The sequence below is a fragment of the Synchiropus splendidus genome, chromosome 5, assembly GCF_027744825.2.
Source record: "Synchiropus splendidus isolate RoL2022-P1 chromosome 5, RoL_Sspl_1.0, whole genome shotgun sequence".
Lineage (NCBI taxonomy): Eukaryota > Metazoa > Chordata > Actinopteri > Syngnathiformes > Callionymidae > Synchiropus > Synchiropus splendidus.
This window is the reverse complement of record NC_071338.1, coordinates 18,321,186-18,341,933: the sequence shown is the minus strand read 5'-3', so window position 1 is coordinate 18,341,933 and position 20,748 is coordinate 18,321,186. Positions and strand designations below refer to the sequence as shown.

The following is a 20,748-nucleotide window of genomic DNA, read 5'->3' as shown; positions in this document are numbered from 1 at the left end:
CCTGGACCCCGGCACCTCAGGGTGAGCACCCCATCATTGTCTTAGCTTGCAGCAAGACCTGTCAAAACCTTCAGACACCATAGCCAGATTTGTGAAGAGTTTGTCTGCGCGTTTCTTCTGGCTATCTCAAGCCACGACTTAGCGGGGAGACTGATCAATATTGTACATCAACATGAGGTCTCAGGGCCAATTAGGCCGGGCACGCTGGGTTATTGCTCAAGCTGGGTGCCCTGAGGAAAGAGGGATGTCGAAGAAGCGAGGAGGACTTTTTGATATATAAGTATAAAGGGACTCGGTGAGGTCACGGGCTGGAATATCTATCCAAAAGAAGGTTAAACCGCATCTCACGTCTGGGCTGCGCCTCATTTCCAGCAGGTGCCTGCTTTTGCTGCTCGACAGCAAACAGATCTCAGTCATGTGGCGAGGAGCCTCATCTGCCCTGGCTCCATGCAGAATGCAGCAGCTCCCTCTATTGGTTCTGCTGCATCACAGAATGAACTGGAAACATCAGGGTTGACGGTGATAATCGAACGCATCGCAGACACATTTGACATTTTAAATTCTCCTTCTTCCTGACGGGAAACGATTGTCATTCAAGCATATTAGAACACGGCTCTAATTTCCTCTCGCCATCAGCAAAAATGACTCCTGTCTGGAACCCAAATTCATCTGTGTCTGATGCTAATCTTGCGTTTAAAAAGTTCAATTCATTGACCTGAGAGGTAAAGGTTTGTTTGGTGCAGGTTCATAAGGTTGAAACAGATTTGATTCTGTTGTAGCCGAGCAACAACAGCCTGTTTTCTCTTCCATTTTTCCACACACATAATTCGGTTGCAGGCTTCACTCACGCTCACACACCTTCCATTTCCCTGTGACAATCCGGTTAATGAAAGTAGTTGAACAATCGGGTGCTGGTGGTACAGGCTGAATTATTCACCTTGAAGCCTGGCACTTTAAATTTTAATCAGACGTTCGCTAATTACACTTTATTTCTGCTGGAGCTCTAAAAAAAATGAGAGTTTGTCGGAAAAGGCTTCTGTGGGGTCATGCATTATCTTAGCGCTGACATTCACTTAATGATCCTGTTTTCCCCACGTAAATATAACAAACGCACACACATTCCTGCTATTGTGTATAATGAAAGACAAGAATCCTCCTGAATATAAACAAACAGCTTTGCCTGCGTGAGTGATAAACAAGATTTCAGCTCCACTTTGGTGCCAAGTTCTTAATATAACAACAAAAGAACGCAGGTCATGTGACACGGCTTCCTCTGCTGAGTCATGCTACTGGTGCTGTCAATGTCACCAGGAAGTGAAATGAAGGGCATCATATAAAATTAATGGATTATGACCATCCCCCAAAATACATATGAGTAAACCAAGAGCGCCACCTACAGAGCTCTGAAACCAAGAACACTGCCCCATGAGGCTTCATCAGACCCTCACTAGTAGTCACAGGATACATGAACGATCACTGGAAATGAATCTGCTCTGCGTCACTGAGGGCGGTTAATTGCTGTTATAGATCACATGCTGAGCAGATAAAATTCAACAAGGTAAACATGCCGGGGGAAATCTTGTTTTAGGAAGCTTGACTAACCAGTTCCGTCATGACAAATTCTCCTGGAGGTTAAAGAGACTTTGGTGCGGCTGCTGCTTTGCCGTTCTATCTCCTGTGCATGTCAGTGCAAGCCAGGCAGAGCACTCGAGCGGCTCTCGACCCCGGGAACTTCTGCAGACCTCCGGCTTCACCAGCAAATATCTCATTTGTTCCATTTTTCCACCGACTCCAAAAAAAGTTGGACAGTTAAAGCCTGCAGCCATCGCACAAATGAGGATTTTTCTGCCTTGTGATGATTTGAGGAAGAGCCTCCTACTCTTTGATTCAGTGACTGGAGGAAACCAAAGATTTGAAGAGTCTCAGGTTCTTTACTCATGTGACCTCACTTCCTGGGAAAGCCAGAGCTGCACGTGTAGTTAGAGCAGTCATTTACTGCATGTCACCTGTGTTGTAAAGATTAACTGCAGGTGGAGGAAATTTACCACGCCTTAACTGCTGCCTCTTTGTGTTTGGAAATGCTGTGAAAATGATTTAAAGCACAACATCCTCACTGAGTCCTGGTGCTTCAGGTAGGTGCTGTCTTTTTATTGTCATTTACCGCATAGCACTCCACGTTCCCTAAAATCTTAAAGTAGAACAAGACTTGTTTAAATAAAATGTGACTGTCTGAACAGAGGGGAAACGGAATTTAAAACACGATACAAAATAAAAGCAAGCAGTCAAAGGTGAGCATCTTGTTCTATTGTTGCTGTTGCTCATAAAGGTACGTCACATTTACATCGTAAAACATGTTGAGACACAAAGGCAAACTGAAAGTATTTCTTGCCTGAAGCCACGGGGTGAAAGTGCAAGGCAAGGACAGAGAAATGACACAAGTTGGATTTATGCACTGCGAACAGGTTCACTGAGTTTATAAAGGTTCTCATTAAAGATTTTCACAAACAGGAAGTTGTTTTAAACCCTTCGTCACATGGGAAAGATGTCAATAGAAGGTAACGATAAAAGGTTTATGTGCGTTATTTCAAAAGACATAATATGGGTGAGGTAAGACACGTTACAGGTCATATATATATATATATATATATATATATATATATATATATATATATATATATATATATATATATATATATATACATATATATATACATATATATATACATATATATATACTGTATATAAATACAGTGGTACCTCGGTTTTCGAACGTCCCGGACTTCGAACAAATCAGAGTTCGGACAAAAATTTCAAGATTTTTTGCTTCGGATTTTGAACGAAAATCCAGAACTCGAACGCCCCCGGAAAAAGCTGGAAAAAACATCACGTGCGCGGATCAATAAGCTGACCCACGACGTGCTTTGTTATTGTGTATAACGCAGCCTCTGTATGGAGACGTGTCCCGTTAGCTACATTTACTGACTGTTTCTTCTTCATACTGAGGTGCAAAACCTTTCCTGTCTCCGCACTGGACCGTGGTAGAGTGTCACAGGGGAGGTGCTCGCTCTCCACACCTCCGAGGCTGGAGCGCACACTCCAGGGTTTGATGTCCTGTTGTGGGCTGGAGCTGGGACAGGGATGAGGCGAGTCTGGGACAGAGCGTTACTTGGTTTATGACTTTGTCACAGCCAAACTGCACAGAAGCGCACATTCAGAGCTGGACACTCACCGGGCACCTCTTCACTTCTGGAGAGACGTCACTCACTCGGCAACCCCTCCCACATGCAGCGGCCACACACATAGAGAAACAGCGCACCTGCAGCAGACACTCTACATTCACTCCTACAAAAGCCTATTTTAAGGCTTGGAACACATTATTTCTTTTTTCCATTCATTGTAATGGGAAAAGTTGATTCAGATTTCGAACAGAACGCTTCTTGAACGGCCGTCTGGAACGGATTGTGGTCGAGAACCGAGGTACCACTGTATATATATATATATATATATATATATATATATATATATATATATATATATATATATATATATATATATATATATATATATATATATATATATATATATGTACCAGAGTATATATACTTCTTGCACTTCTCCCTGACCACACAGAACCTGTGTAAACTCCGAGCAACATCCTTCCTGCCTGAACTTCCACCTTGCCTTTAATGCCTTCCTCTTCCTGGTCCTGGCCTAAGTTGCCCAGGTAGCACCTGGCAGTCTCAACTATCTCTTCCAGATTCATCCTTCAACACATAATGTGATCTCCCTGTAACTGCTCCCTCCTCTCAGCTTTATTGCCAAGTATGTTTTAACATACAGGGAATTTGTTTCCGGCCGATGGTGACTCATAGAGACTTTCAAGTAGGAAATAAAAGAATATATTTACAAACAAACACTCACAATAATAATGATTAGAGTATAAATTTTTTTTAAAAACACTGTGTAGACAGGAAGTCAGTCACTCTGCGTTCCTCTCTCTTCTGGAAGTGTGTTCAGCTCCACCATCTCCATCCTCTCAGCGAAATCCACCAGCATCTGCCCCTTAGCATTTCTGTTCTTGACAACATGCCTGCCCAACACGTCCTCTGTTTTCTTCACCTTCATGGCCACTGAAGTGAGCTCCCATCTGTATTCCCTCCATGTGGGGGGAAATGTGTATATGATCTAGCCTGTTCCAGAACACCTCTTTCCCCGCCTGCTGACATCATGACTCATTTACAGTGTAGCACCAAGAAGACGATCCTCCTCACTTCCACTACATTGTTTGCATATTAGTCCTTCAAAATGATAATGAGTCTTGAATCTGTCTCCCATGTTCCTAGCCTTACTTCATCGTATCAACTGGCTCTCAACCATCCACTCATGGTCCCTTCATTCTATGTTCCTCTTCCTCCTCGGGCAAAGGTTCCCCAATTTCCTCTCAGCACACCAACAGAGCACCTGAGGCTCACGCAAAATAATAGAAATAAGAGTCACTTTTCTTCAGGGAAAGAGTGAACTGCATTTCTCTCCTTGTCTGGGATGCCATGACTGAGAGACTATTTAACTCACGCTTCCACCCATGGGGAATCTTAAGACTTTGCACCGAGCTTTTTTGAAGGGCGACCTGTATGGCTAGAACTGCTCTGACGTCACTTCCACATCATCTCAGTTTGTGGCAACAGCAGCCAACAGCAGCACTTTATTGGCTGGGCGAATGAGATCACTGACAAAAAGCCCAGTGAGTAAACCAGCAGGTGACCAATAATCAGATAAATGTATGCGTTATGTCTCAAATGGAGTGCCTCAACAACGCCGGTCTTCTAGAAAGACCTCTTTAGTTGGTCACATTCAAGTTGGTTCGAGGCTCTAACAGCACCATCTGTTTCAATCATATGTTCTTGTAAATGGATGTGTAGGAACAGCATCAAGAGAAGCTGCTGTAGCGCTTAGTTTACAAGAATAGATTTGTTTACCTCCTGGAAAAAGGAGGGAACTTATTTGAGGATCGACCAGGAACACAGATTTCTGTGCTGAGCAAGTACCTTTCAAAGACTAATCAGTAGATAGATATTTTAATTTGGGGGGAAAAAAAACTTGTCCATCAATTACGTGGCAGGTGCAGCCTGACAATATGCACCGTAAAAATCCCCTTTCATCCAAACTTCAGGCTCACACCTGCACCGTGCACAATCCCATGTGCTCTAAAACGAAGATGAGATGAAATATATTTAGACCGGATTGCAAAACAAACAAAACAGTCGGTCGACAAATGCACCTAAAAGGATGCACCTGGAAGAGCGGTGTTCTGATGAAACTCCACCGAAGGCGGCTTCAAACGCTCACATGCTGTGATCAACTGTGCGACATCGCTTTTCATTGAGCTGACTCTTTGTGTGTTCTGTAAATGTCAGAAAAACATCTCGGGTCTGAAGAACATCATGTTGTGCATCTTTGTGAGAAATCTATAAAGATGCTGATTTTGTATGGAAGTGATGAAATAGGCACACTGTATCGAGCGGGAGCTGTTCGGACAAAAGCACAGCACGACAGTTTTTTTGTTTCAATAAAATTGACGGCACTTTCATTTCCCATCACTGTTTGATATCGATCTATATTTGGATTTGAAAAATCAGTCTTGAAAAGGCAATTTTACAAGATTAAACATATTTCTTTGCCAGCCAATCATTGAATGTGAAGTGCCTTTTGGAGAGTGCTGCTTCTCAGTTACGCATGAGAGCAGGTCAAAGTTTCAAATGTCTGGAACAATGTAGTCAACGTCTACACTGCAAGGTGAATGTGATGAAGACCTGTGCAGCTCCCACCATCTTGTCAATCGATTCAGGTGTTTTCAGTCCATTGAATGGTTGTTTTCATCAATTCATGTATGTATGTATGGCTCCTACCGAGTCGCCTAGTTGGAAGACCAGGGTTTTTATTGGATCCCCACTACCACTCATTGGTGGAAGCTGGTGCAGCACTGTTGACAGCTTCTCAACTGCCTTCCTTGGAACTCATCACAAAGTCGTGTAAGCTTGCAGAAAAAGTTTCCATGGTCACAAAACACTGGTGAGATACGGTAGAGTCGTACAAGGCCGTACAGATCAGATGGCATGATAACAATATTATAAAATAAATGACTTCATTAATGATGTAAAAAAATATAATAAATATTTGAACAAATAAATGAATGCAGAAATGAAAACATGAATAAATCATTGCATAGTAGCATTTTATGTTATGTTAAGTAACTAAATGAATAAACACGGACATGAAATAATACAAAAATAAAAAACAGAATTTTATTTTAATGATTGTCTCTTTTTCTCCGTTGTCCCAGTTAGGAGGCGCTACTGGCAATAAGAATGGGTGATATTAGATTAGATTAGATGGTCTTCATTTGTCCCACCGTGGGGAAACATCTAAGACGTCCACAAAGCAACGGCAAAAAAAAAAAAAAAAAAGTGGAAGTCACAAGCTATCAAACACAAGACAAATAAATACCCATAACATATAAACAAATATCATGACAAAATAAATAAAATATAAGTTAAATATATATCACATATATCAGAATCAAATTTATTGCCATGGTCAGTGTTTTGGAATAAAGTGCTGACAGAAAATAAAATAAAATAAAATAAACAACAAAGGCTGTTCACGAATTCAACAGTCTTACGGCCGACATTGGTCGTCTGTATCAGTTGGTTTTGCCCACGCTGCAGTTTAGTTCAGACCTTTAGCTGTAGAGCACATTTAAATCTGACCATCGATGACACCAAATGCTAAAAAGGCATCTAAATACAGTACATGGGTTAAATAAAAATAGGACAGTGCAGTTGGCTGACGGTGGGTGGGATGTGTTCTAGTTCTAGGCTTGCTCGTGTCCCAAGGGTTACATTGACTTTGCATTGACAGTGTTTATCTGAAATAGCGGACGCGACAGCTACGGCAGAAATTCAGTGTGAAATAGAAAAGCATTTTACTTGTCGCTGAATGCGACCGTGACTCCCCGATTGTCTGGGCCCCTAAAGCTCCAACTCTTCACTCAGTTCTGAGGTGACAGCATTTTTGCACCCTGTTCACCAGGCGTGGGCAATTCATTCACCATTGGCTCCAAGATTTACAATTATCCGTTCAAATATGAGTAATTAACTGCAGGCTTTTCCAGGTTTGTTCAGAGCAAGGCAGCTATTTGATGTTGAAATTAAATTTGGATTATATGAGACACTTTTCTTGAGGCTTCTTGATTAGATGTACTTCTGTTGCAATGAGGCGCTGTCAGAGCGATTCGTATCAGGTTCTTTTTCCTGTCGTGCTAGAGTGAGCTCTAACTTTAAACACTTCCCTTCGTCGACCGCATTAGATATTCAGCACATCAGCCTGCAGAATGAAAACGGCTGCTGTGTGAATAAATGCTGTGTCTCCAAAATGATGCCATGGGAATAAGTAAGGTTGTCCAAAATGATGAATATGATTACACACCTCTCACGTCCTTCCACTGCATTTCTAATCCCTCAGTGTGACTCCAGGAGGAGGAGGAGGAGGGGAAGGGAGAAGGAGTACACACCTGAACTACATAATAATAGGCGCACACACACACACACACACTCACGTCTGGAGCCTGTGGAGAAACCACTGCTGTCTGTGCTTCGCAGGTGAAAGAGGAACTGTGAGGACGGCAGGCCTGGACACACAGAAACCATGTGCTCCGCAAACAGAGGTGAGTTTGGGATGGCATTGGTGTATTTCTAGCAACATGAGAAGAATATGTGTTGTGAAAAATATATGCCATTCCTGGGTGGAATGGTCATGTTAGTCTCACCGCACCACTTTCCTGATCAAACAGCACTGAGCTCAGCAAACAAGAGCGAACCTGTGCTCTCTGGACTTTGACTTGAGTTGCAGCCAGCCTCAACGTCTTGAAGGTCAACGTTCAAATTCCAGGGAAAAGGATTTATGGTCAAGTCAAATCACTGTCCCAAATCAAGTTTGTAATGTATACTACACATGTAGAGGCTGGTCAACAGTGAATTTTCATCTATGGACTGGTGAGGCTTCATGACACGGTGTTGTCACTTTCAGCGCCCACTAGATGGCACTCTCTGCTCAATAATCTTTGGCTTCATGCGACTAATTCAGTGAAACGTTACATCATTATTAAACTAAGAGCGCCACCTTTTGAGCTCTGAACACTGTTTCAGGAAACCTCAACATTAGTGTCGTGCTTAAACTTCATTTGGAGATTCGCTGCCTTCACTTTTTATACATTCATTGACACACATGCAGTATGTACACACAGATACATGTATCTCTATCCTTATGAGAACTTAACCATCCTAAGCAAATGGCTTAACCAGGACTCAAACCAAATTATAATGACCCAGCTATTCTTAGCGCCCTAAAACTTTATGACCAAAATGTCCTCATAAGATCAGGGTCTTGTCAAAGATTGGTCCACACAAGAGTATTAATACATGTACGGGAACGGGAACGCACACATTTGTTTCACTAACTTTTGCCATAATACTTTGAGCCTCTCACCCTAAACCCTGATAAAGCTAACAGGAAGTGGCGTGCAGCCTCCTTCTGATCCACTCGTCACTTCCTGCTGACGGTGTTGAGATTGAGAAGATGAAGCAGCAGAGCAGTTCAGTCCCCCTCGCAGATGACAACATGGCCGCGCAGGTGCTGCTGCTGCTGCTGGCGCTCATCTTTAGCACCCACGCCGAGGTCCTCAAGAGAGCAGGGTGGACTCAATACTTCCACATGGACCACACAGCTGACTTCTGCTCCGTCCATAGATGGACTGGTGAGGGGGAGGAGCTCCTGTGGAACTCTTCGGACACCACTTATTGGATAAACACACCGGACGTTTCTGACTCTGGCCTGTACCGGGAGCAGTGCTGGGCTCAGGGCAACATGACGCTCGAGAGGAACACCACCCTCCTCGTCTGTGATGACCGGAAGATCAGAGATCTGAGGATGGACCTGAATGTTGGACAGACAGTGGAGCTCACTTGTGACAATGTGGGACCAAACCAGGGTGTTCAGTGGGCGTATGGCCGTAGAGGTCGATTAGCTTTAATAGATGATGAAACCCCCTCAGTGTTCAGACACCAGCTGGTGAAGAACAAGCCGTCTCTTCTGCTCACAGTTGACAAACCTGATGCCATCTCCTACTTCTGTCTGGAGAAGCAGCAGCTCAGGTGTGACCTTCATCGTCAGTTCTTTGTTCAAGTGCCACCAGAGTTCATCCTCCGCTGGGTGGGAGAGAGTCTGGAGCTGAACTGTTCTGATGGAAGCGGGAACCAAACACATAACTGGAGCATGTATAATTTACTGAGTTATTATACAACGAGTCTGAACTCCACACTGATGTTTCCATCACTGACGTTGCACCACTCTGGTACATACACTTGTGATCTCGGTGTTTCTGGTCATGAATATTATCTCCTGTACGTGTGTTCTCAGTCTGAGCCTCCTGCTAAGGCACTCTTCACTCGGGGGGAGAACCTTACGCTTTCCTGTGGCAACAGGAGCGAGACTCGTGGCGTTCACTGGTTCATAAGGTCCGACAGAACCAAAGGACAAGTCTTTGATGTTGGGTCTCGACAACTAGACAATGTGTATCTCTCTGGCAGCAGCCTGGTGATCAACAACATCTCTCTGCAGGACAGTGGTCACTTCTGCTGCGTGGTACTGACCGGTCTTCTGTGTGTGTTTAGATCTGAGACCCTGGTGATGCTCAGAGAGCCAGAGGTTGATCACTATCTGCTGAGGACTTTGCTCCTCAGTGTTGTGATGCTGATGATGCCGTGTGTTGTTGTTGGGGTGATGGTGTGGAGGAGGGAGCAGCTCCCAGCACCTGAGGAGGAGCTGGAGATGTCCCAGAGTCAGACGGGCAAGAAGTAACTCCCGTCTGAATCGCCATGATGCTTGTGAATAACTGCTGACCTTTGACCTCACTGATGATCAAAGTGAGCGCTTGTTTGGCTTCAATAAATACGCCACGCTTCTGAAACAAAGTCTCTGTCTTTATGGGGCACACACACACGTTTGTGTCGCTATTTTTGTGAGGACATAATGCTCAGCCTCTCACCATAAACCTGACCATCCAAAACACATGGCAAACATTCACCATGACTCTGAACCAAACTTACACCTAATGATAATAGATTACTTTTTCTGACATTTTAACCCTCTAAACGGGTCAACTGTCCTCACAAGAAGGTGGCTTGTCAAGACATTGTGCCTGATACTGGACTTTTCAATAATCCACTGGTGAACAAGAGAAGTTTACAGCTTTCATTTACTACATGAGATGTTAATGTGATGATGATTCATCGCTGACTACTGTCAGGGATTGATGGACTGTATATGATGAGATGATTTATTTATGGTCACAAGAGAAGGAAACGCTAACCAGCTGTTCATCACAAAAGTGTATTACAGGGTTACCTTTATAGATAGATGGAAACAAGGGTGGCACCAAATGAAAGAATACAAAAACAATTTTTGTTCAATTAGTCCCATCAACAATGCTAAAAAATAAATATATTTTGTAACCGATAAAAAGTAAAACTACAATCGAATGCTTTTGAAAATAAATAAAACAACATGGACAGTTGTAGATGTGTTGCATCATGAAATCATTTCCTTCACCCAGTCCACTTGGCACTTCTTTAACATTCCCACAAACATGCATCAGATCATTCAGATTCATGGGTTCTGTTATACGTTATTTCTCTTTCCATCCCTCATTTTCAGCTAATACATTCATTATCAGACTTTTATATATTACACTCATTTGCCCCAATTTTGTCCCTCGACATAATGCTTCACGTTGGCACCTGCGCCCTCCTTGACATAATATAAATATAGCCCTCTATATACCCTTGACATAATATTCTGATTTTTCTTTCTTTCAGATGATGTATTTGCTTTCGCCTTGTCTAAGACGCTCACAAAAGTGTCTTCCCCTGCCACAGTGGGACTCTACTCTTCATGTGAGAACAGAATTCACTCCATTCTCCAACAGATGGAAGGTATGTTTCCAGCAAAATGCCTTAGCTTTTTGTTGTGCATATACCAGAGTGTTCTGTGGTGACATTAACTTGTGCGCCTGAATGTTCGGATCTAAATACACAAAAGTGAACGCCAAAGTTAATATTGGACTATCATGTAAGATTTAGATGACAGTGGTTGGCAGTCCATGCTGGAAAAGAATAATTCCTCAGGCGTTATGTTTGACAAACACTTATCGTCTCCTTTTTGTTTTCCTTTTAAATAAGCCCTTTAGGCGCATGTTTTTTCGATGAAATGTACCACTTTAATATTAGTATTTGAAAAGGCTGTGGCTTGAAAATAGTTACAGACCGAGGCATACTGTGCACCTGAAAGCTCTTCGGTGTGACCCAAAGTTTGGGATGGGAGTGTCGTGGTGCGCTACGGTGCACCGTGAGAGAGTGTCAGGTGAGTCGTGGGACATGGCCCAAGTTACCTAATTTGTCCGGAGATGGAGGTAAATCACGAACAATGGATTCAGTCCCATTCTTTCTATACACTATAGATCTATGTTGATGCGTTCATTCGTCCATCAGTCGCAACACCACTCCTCTTCCCACACGCTCACAGCAATGAAGTCGGTCAAATGCATAACTTGGAGTTGCTTTCAAACCTGATGCACCTCTAACTTGACCACACACATTCATGACAGAATGATGGAGTGTTCCTTGTTGGACCACGAACAGCAGAGTGAACAGAGCTAACAGAGCTAACGTGATGTCTCACTTCAAAACTTTACTGACACTCGTAGACCATCAATGTTTGCTTTGTGGCTTAAAAGTTGGAAAATGTGAAGACGTGAAGAAGAATTGTTATGATGCAAGCTGGGGGAGAGAATGATAAAAGATTTGTCTAGAACTTCCCCAAGGCAGAATAAAACCCAGCGATGAGGTAAATTCTGGAACTGTATGCCAACCTTAAAGATGACCATATTGTTTTTTAATGGTCTTTGATAGAAATCTGTCAGGATGTCTACTTTCTAGAAGGATGCGAAAACTCTGAAAAGAAGATACCCAATCAGCAATTGTTCCACCAAAAGAAATCATGTTTGCATTTCAGTTTTATTTATTTGCTTGGTGTGGGTTCAAACATCCCAGGTGGAAACCCTGCATTTCATGTTTTTTTTTTTTTTTATTTTTTAACCTGGTGATGCTCAAATATAAAAGTCTAGCTCTAAAGTTTATATCACTTAATACCATTTTTATAAAATTATTTCGTTTGTGTACAAGTGTACAATTTATAAATGCATATTAAGTCAACAATTGAAACACTAACAGCAACACTGCATTGAGGATTCATTCATCCCGTTTATTCAAGATGCATATTATTCCAGATTTTTAGTCAATATTTTAGCCATGGCGCATAAGTGAAAGTATTGTTGGAATGAAAAGAATGACTAAAATGTTTTGACTAAAATACAATGAGTTTTAGTTTGATGTAACCACACTAAATTGTTGTGACTTTTAGTTGACTAAAACGTGACTAACAAAAATGATATGTATGTGTTAAATGTGACTGAGGCTAAGAATTAACTTTGGCTCTAAAGTAAGACTAAATTGAAAAATGGGCGACAAAATTGACTCATATCACATTTTGTGATACATTGCACTGGCTGGTCGATGCTATAGTCATATGAGAGACTTAAATCATTTATATATAATGCAACTCCGTCCATTGACTCAAATTTTTATAATGATTAAATTCAATAAAATATTTTATGGAATATAAATAATGTAAAACTAGACAAAAATGTACTGTGCAATAGAACAAAGCAAAGCAAAAGGACAAAAATAAGAAAAACTAATAATAGAGTTAGACTAACTGTTACTAAAGCAATGCTTTGAGCGTAGATGCAACAAAATACACATTAATAACTAACATAGCAAGTCACAAACCCAGTCTATTTCTTGCTCTCTGTGCCTCGCTCGCCAGACCACAGTTCCTCCAGACACTCAATCGTGGAGGAGCTACATCAATAAACGAAGGTGCCGACTTCACGATCAGACATAATCATGTGAACGTGACTCATGTGGTGACTAATAGCGATGTCCTCCCATTTATTAACGTGCATGAATTTACTCTCTTTTTGATTCATGTCCGCTATCGTTATCTGTCAGGTTAATGTTTGGCCCTCTTTTTCTCTTTTCAGTCTTCATGAATAATGAAGCCCAGAGGATTGAACAAGAATACAGAGGAGGGTCTCGGCCTCGCTCCCTCAAAGCGTCACTCACAGGGTTTGTGGCCCTGGTCTGCAGGATGCTGTTCTACAGGCCGGTTTGGACCGTGGAGAACCAGAACTACTCCAATGTTCGGTTCACGTATGTGGATTTCAGTGCCTGGCACTTTGCTGGCAGCGATCTGCTGTGGGCTGCTCTGGCTATTCGCTTGTTTCAGACCATGCAGGTCAGCTTCGGCAAACTACAAGTCGTTTTGTACCGCGTCGCTCAGTATGATGAAGAGGACGAAGTCAAAAAGAAGGTAGGACAATATAAAAAAAAAAAAAAAAATGTCCTAGCTCTAAGTCAAACCTCATAAATTTTGCCTGCTAAGCTGTGAAAAGATTTCTGACTAAGGCCACCTTTTCCAAACCTGTGCAGACTTTCTTAGCAATGTTGTTGCTGTTGTTCGTGTGTCAAACTACTGCTTTGTCTTGCACCGTGGTCTGTGTGCTTTCATTTGTTTTTTTGGACTTGGACATATGCGTTGTTTTTCATGGGCCGTTTTGTAACCTGTCACATATCCTCAACACCCTAACAATAGCAAGCACAGAGGGGAGTGTGGAGGAGGTGCTGGCCCCTACATTATTGCAGCAGCTAAAACAGGGAGAAACAAGGCTGCGATAGTGAGTCATGGCAGTTTAGTTTCATGTAGAAATACACTTTTTCTTTCATTCTGAGAATGAAGTAACCCCTTGAGAGCCAAGATTTAGTCTGTCCTGTTTGTCCTCTATGTCCCATTTAAGTGAACTCAATACTACGGTTCTTACTATTATAATCTTTATTACTCACTTATGAAAATGTGTCGCGTTTTGACGCCTTTTGGAACAAGACACTTCAGTCTACATTTGTAGACTGCTTTCTTGCGGAAACTATGTATCAACGTTTGATACGGTGGCTCCTTTTGCAGACGTTGCAGACGTCTTGTTTTCACTGGAACATTGTTGTAATGCTACAACATAGTAGGCGTAATGTCCAGAAATGTGCCTCAAAGGTTTGACCTTTTATAGTAGTATTCCGGTGCCTGAAACTCCAAGATGAAATGTCCTCGTATGAAGTCCAGGGGTCACTAGAGGTGAAGGTCTAATTGTTTGGATCATTTTGGTGGCATGTGTCACACTCGAAGCCTGGGGTACTGAACTGACTCACCAAGTTGCAGGTCACGAAAGAATTCTAAACGTGTACCACATATCAACATCTCAGCCCGTGAAGATTACAGTTTACTGGCGAGTGGAGACTATAAATGAAGCTTCCACAAAAAGGAAAAAAGACTGGAACACGCTTGTGCTCTTGTGCAAGAGCCAAGCGTGGCATGATGCAACAACAGAATCCAGTAGTATTTTGACTACAGAGATGCTATATCGAATTTTTGAAGTCTCATAATTCCTGCAGTTATTCTTGACTCTCACGACTGTAAAAATATGTTTTTATTGACTTATTCATATTGATTTTTGTCATATCATACCATGTCTATTTGACCTTCAACTCGTTTTGGTAATGGTGATATGTAGTGATGTGCTGGTGAGGCTGCATGAAACACTAGATGGCGCTCTAAAATATTTGGCTCTGAACCACTATTTCACTGAAACCAAGATTAGATTTGGTTACCTTTATTCTTCCAACAGTGGGATCCTATTTAAACTGAGTGCGCCATCTAAAACTGAGGACACTGTTTCTCGAAACCTCACGAGCCCTTCACTAGCAACAAGACAACGGTTCATCCAATCCAACCCAAATCTTGTTTTCAGTTTGACCTGAGATCACTGTTCCTTTTTTTCCGCAGATTGTGACAGATGGTCCAAGCAGTTGGAGGTCCAAGAAGATTTGCTGCTGCCCTCTGTGGTGCCTCGCTCTCATCTGCCTCGTGGTTCCGGTCATCGTCCTTGTAGTTCTGTTGACAGTTGAACTGCCCAAGCATCAGGTGAATCCTGATGACAAAGCTGATGGTAAAACAGGCACCGTGAGTTTCCTGGAAGGTCTCTTCATCGCGGCACTGGGCGTCCCTGCTGCCAGCGCTGTGCGGTTTGCCATCCGAATGGGCAAGAATCTCATCTTCACCCAGGATCTAAACATCAAAAAGGGAATGGACAACGAGCGGGTCAGTAAGAAGTTGGGCTTCATGAACGAAGTGAGAAAGGAAATGTGGCTCCTCACACGTTTCATTGAGTTCATGGAAATATTTGAGCGGAGAAAAATACGAGTGGTGCTGAGGATCACCGACCTAGATCGATGCTCTCCTCATAAAATCGTCGCTGTGCTGGAGGCCATCAACATCCTGCTGTCAGACGAGGACAGTCCATTCATTTCCATTCTGGCCGTCAATCCAGATGTTCTCGTGGAGAAGGTGAACTTTGCAGATGGCTGCTTCAGCAGAGAGGACCGAGCGTACGCGCTGCTGAACCGGATTGTCACTCTGGCCTTCACCATCCCACCGCTCTCTGATCATTCAAAACACGGCATGTTCTGCAGCTTGACAAACAACTGCGAAATCACAGAGGACACGGGAGGAAGTGCGCAAAGAACTCGGAGGCTGAAAAAGGACGTTTCTGTAGTGGAAATCGTCTTAGACTCTAAAGACTCTAAACCACTCATAGATCCCGCTCTTGTTAAATTGAACATAACAGAGGAGGAACTAGATATTCTCCTCAAAGGCATCATGAACGACAGCGAGCGGCTGAGCCAGTACATGCTCGATGACACGATGTCAATGAGGAGGGTGATCAACTCCATTCAAGTCACTGTGATCATTATGAAGGCCCTGAAAACTGAGCTCCCTAAACCGGAACTCATTGCCGCGTGGGTGGTCTTAGCCAATTACTGGCCGTGTCGACTCAGCTGGGTTCTTCAGTGTATAGAAGACAGTCAACAGAGAGCAGACATCGATGGCGACACGTCGGCCCTCAGGGACGATTCCAAGACCTTATGGCAAGTCTTTGCAGAGTCAAAAGCCGAGCTCTATGTGATCAGCGCCGAGATTGAAGAACTCCTGGAGATGGATGAAGACCCGGAGATGTTTGAAAAGTTCCTCAGAGTGGATTTCCAGTTCACAGTAAGAGATTTAGAAACGTTTGAAGTCGCAACTGTCAATCTGAACCGCTCAATAAAGAGGGAGTTGGCTCAGATCCGAGGGACTTCAAGGCTGAAAGACTCAGGATGGATGAGAAACCTGGCTCCGCTACCAGTCACAAGGGTCGTCAATATGAGCGCAGAGGACGTTGGCAAGGAGGTCAGTGACACCTGTGAGGTTCTCATTTGGAATATTTACAGCATCTGTTTGGAATTTAAGGGTTTCAGGACTCCATAGGATGATAAAGGCGCGGCAGCAAGAATTTTAATGTGCATAAATAAAACCTTAGGGAGCGACAGGTTTGGGTCAAACCCGCATTGAAGGTTCAGGTTTGAAAGCTATCTAGCGGATTACTGTACATCCAACAAGAAATCTACCCAAATATATCTTGAATCACAGTTTTGTTTTGATGGAAAACCAGCAAACCAGTAGGAGAGGCAAGGGCGGCATGTGTTTATAGCCAGAGCTGTGGTCACATCCCTCTCAGGCATCTGAGAGAGATTCTCAGTAGAGCAGCTGCTCACGACTTTGACATATACAGTATTTGGTTCTCCTCCAGGGAGACTATTCCCAAATGTACCATTCCAGTCGACACTGCTTTTAGTCCACCACCCGAAGCCTCAACTCAGAATTTTGAAGTGGTCAGGATCATTTTCCATTTGAAGAAACTGTCAGACCGCCTTTTTAAGTGTGCCATCCTCTAGCACTGGCTGCTACAGAGAAGACCCTGTCAGCACTTCTGACTGCAGTTCAAGGATTTATTCCTGTGCTGTAACTGAACGTCGGACGAATTGCACCGCTCTTAAAAAAAAAATAAAAAAATCACCAGCTTGCATCATTGAAGAAAACATACACTTGAACACAGGTAGGAGAGGCGAGTAATGTTGTTTTTTTCTTGATCAAGATCTTCATCCTATTACCTGGAAATAGACATTAGACAATAGACATTTGCAAGCCTGGCATCATCCAGTCCTTTATAAGCGTTTTTCAGCCTTTTTCAAGCCACGGCACACTTCCTTCATTGATAAAATCTCGAGGCTCACTAAGCAAAGGAACTTCGGCCTGGGCACAATTGTGCTTAGTCAGAAGTCCGGCAGAAAATCCCTTTTAATTTGTGAAAAATTGTCGCTGCTGACACTCAGCTTTTTTGGCAATGTTATTTGCAACAAATTGCAGAAAATGTATTTGTTTAAAAATGTCTCCAGAAATGGGTGGGCAATATGGCAAAAATACGTCATGATTTATATATTGATTTTCAGGAACTGTTTCGATTTTATCACAATGTCTTTTGCGTGACTTAATTCTAGTTCTTGTAACTCTAGCACTCTTTGCCTCAGCTTCATAACAACAAGCGCATTTATTTGGTTGTGCATTTAGTTTTTATCCAACCTTTAATCCACAAAGCAAACTTTGATGGTCTACGAATGTCAATAAAGTTTTGAAGTGAGACATCACGTTAGCTCTGTTAGCTCAGCGGTGAAGATCATGGCATCGCAGGTCAGACAGGAACCGTCCACCATTCAGTTGTGAAGGTGTGTGGTCAAGTTAGAGGCACCTCAGGTTTAAAAACAACTAAAAGTTGCGCATTTTACCGGCTTCTTCACTGTGAGTGTTTGGGGAGAGGAGCGTAGCGTAGCGCAGCTGCGACTGATGGGCGAGTCGTGTCAGTATAGATCTATAGTGTATAGAAAGAATCCATGTGATCACCCTATGTTGGTAGATCATCAACAGTTTCTAATGTGATGTCGCCATATCCACCTCCATCTCCGTTAAATTGGGTAAAACTGAATGATTTCCCGCGGCACACCGGTTGAAAAACACTGCTTTATGAGTATCAATCCAAGGATTGTCATTTACCTGCTTTCCATGTGACGTATCTCAGAGGCCCTTAAACAGATTGCCCATGAAGCCCAATGGTTTTCCTTTTTTATCGCCCTCTAGGCCACACCGTGGCAAACTATCCTCAGTGGACTTCAGCAAAGCGCTGTTGAAACAGTCTAAACATTGAACCAACAAAAGGGTTTAGGCGGTGAAGTGCTTGCCGGATCAAAATTCTGTTTGCACTTGAAGGAGCCATAGTGAATTCTTTTGAGTAAACAGCAAAGGGGAGGCAGTAATCCAAGGGAATGAAAGATGTAGCTGAATAAAACGGCATTTTCTGTGCCGGATTCTGTGAGAATATTAAAATGAGGATTTGGAAACTTGCACACAACAGGATGTAACCTAACACTTTTTTCTCCTCAGTTGCAGAGGCTGGATTTTGCCACTAAGTATATTGACATTGTTAAAGCCAATGACCTGAAGGGTGCAGCACTGCTGTTTGGCAACATTGAAGACCTTAAAGAACTTCTTGATATGAACTTTGGCGAGTGGACAACATTTCGACTGCACTTCCTGGGTTTGCCACCACATCTTCAGCCTCAGCACAAGAACATTCAGATCCCCAAATCTTCATTTAAGAGCCACCCCGGACATCTCCAGCACATATCCAGTCGGTATTCTTCAAACCCCAGTTCGCTTCACAGCTCAACATGATGCAGGGTGAATACATTTCCATTCACATTAGCATTTGTTTTCCAATATACAACCGGAGGTGTCAAACCGAACAAATGAGACAGTCGGAGACGACACGCTGAATGACTGAATCAATAAAAAATTAATTTACATGCAGTACTTTAAGAGTTTCACTTGTTTCGGGGAATAATGAGACTTGTAGTAAAACTGGTGGGAGGACCATATCGGAAGACTTCATGGGCTGGAGGTGGCCTGCAGGGTGGGTCTAATCCATAACAAGTTTGCTTTTGCAAGGACTGTGCTGCTTGCTCTTTTTCTCTGCCAAGGAGTTCACGTTTTCAACAGCATTGCTTTGTGCATTTGTTTGTCTGTCTGTGTTCAAACTGACTTGAAAAGTTTTCAGGAAATATGTGACATGAGACATATGAGTAAATGACATCATTTTTTGGGATGTGAATCAGGTTGGAAGTTGGAGGTGGGAAGACAAATTTGTTTGTATGTTTTACTCCTCCGCGTATTACCTTGATAGAAGACTTCTACTTGCTGTTCATGTTGTGGGAAGCCAGTGGTGAGGATTCGCCAACTTGGAAACCCTACATCAGGTGACGTATAGACCCAGCTGGCTGGGGCAAGAGACAAGGGACTGGCGGGGGACGTCACCAAGCTGATGAAGCAGCATCGATTCAGGAACCAGTTTAAAAGGACGTTATTGAAATTTCACATAAAGATAATGCTTCATGAAGCTTCATATGTCAATCAAGTCTTACACAGACCTGTATATTTGAGAGAAACCTGGAGAACTCGCAGGACTGCCATGCAAACGCAGTGAAACTTGGCGATGAGGCTTCATGAAGCATCGTCCCCATTCGCAGAGCCCACTATATTGCACTCTGCGCAGTAATCTGTCAAAAAATCCAACCAACCCAATATACCTTTAACATAAGAGTACAGCTCACTGAGCTCTGAAAATGAGAACATTGCTTCATAAAGCAACACAACAAATAAAATCCACACAGAGAAGGAAAAGGGTTTGCTTCACACTCGCAGTTTGAAATCCAACCGATATATATATTTTTCATTTACGGCGAGGTTTTAATAAAATCTTTACGGCAGCAGCCAGATGAGTCTCCACTAAAACGTTTCCCCTTGACACATTAAACTCAGAAGACATAAGGCGTTTTATTCGGCTGTTCTGCTTTACTGTCTGGGCTGTTGTGAATAAAACATTCTCTGAAAATGTAACACTGATGGCATAAAACACATTTTTGTAATCTCACTAGACTGATGCTGTCATTTGTACATTCACCGGAAATGCGTTGAATTTATGTGACAAATGTGGTTCAATTCCCTGTTAGAGACTTGACAGAGTAAGTCACCAGAGGATGAAACAAGGAGCAGACGTTTTTTTTTTTCTCCTTACCAGAAACAAATCATATTAAAGGGTCTCAATTTCAATATTTCTAATTTTAGCCCAGTATTGTGTATGATTTCTCTCAGGTGGCCACATACAATAATCCATTTTGATTTATTTTAATTATCACCGGAGAGCAACGGATCCGAGCAAAAAACGTTTAGAACCACTGCCAGCAGTGTGAAACCCAAGTGCATGTCTTCAACAGATGTTTGTTTCAAGCGCATAGTGGAACATTTTTATCTTAACCAACTTCTCAGATCTCAGACTCGCCATCATTCTCTTCATTGTGGTTCTGGTTCAAAGGCTGAAGCTTCTAATGTATGTATTCATTCGAGTGCCGCTAAATGTGTTCAAATCTTAAGAGGCTGTTCTAAAAAAAAAAAAAACTTAAAAAAGGCTTTGAAAAATGGGAGCTTAACAGTTGTCCTTACTTTTGTGAAATCTTACATCTTCCAAACTGGTAGCCTAAA

At 42.6% G+C, this 20,748-nt stretch overlaps 1 protein-coding gene across 1 annotated transcript; it reads left to right on the top strand.

The window, feature by feature from the left end:
- Positions 1–4,311: 4,311 nt before the first annotated feature.
- On the top strand, positions 4,312–18,885 carry nkpd1 (NTPase, KAP family P-loop domain containing 1). Its single transcript, XM_053866213.1, has 5 exons — positions 4,312–4,340; positions 10,927–11,048; positions 13,217–13,545; positions 15,067–16,509; positions 18,595–18,885. Exons 1-5 carry the CDS (start codon positions 4,312–4,314, stop codon positions 18,883–18,885), a joined length of 2,214 nt encoding a protein of 737 aa, XP_053722188.1.
- The last annotated feature ends 1,863 nt before the right edge of the window (positions 18,886–20,748 follow it).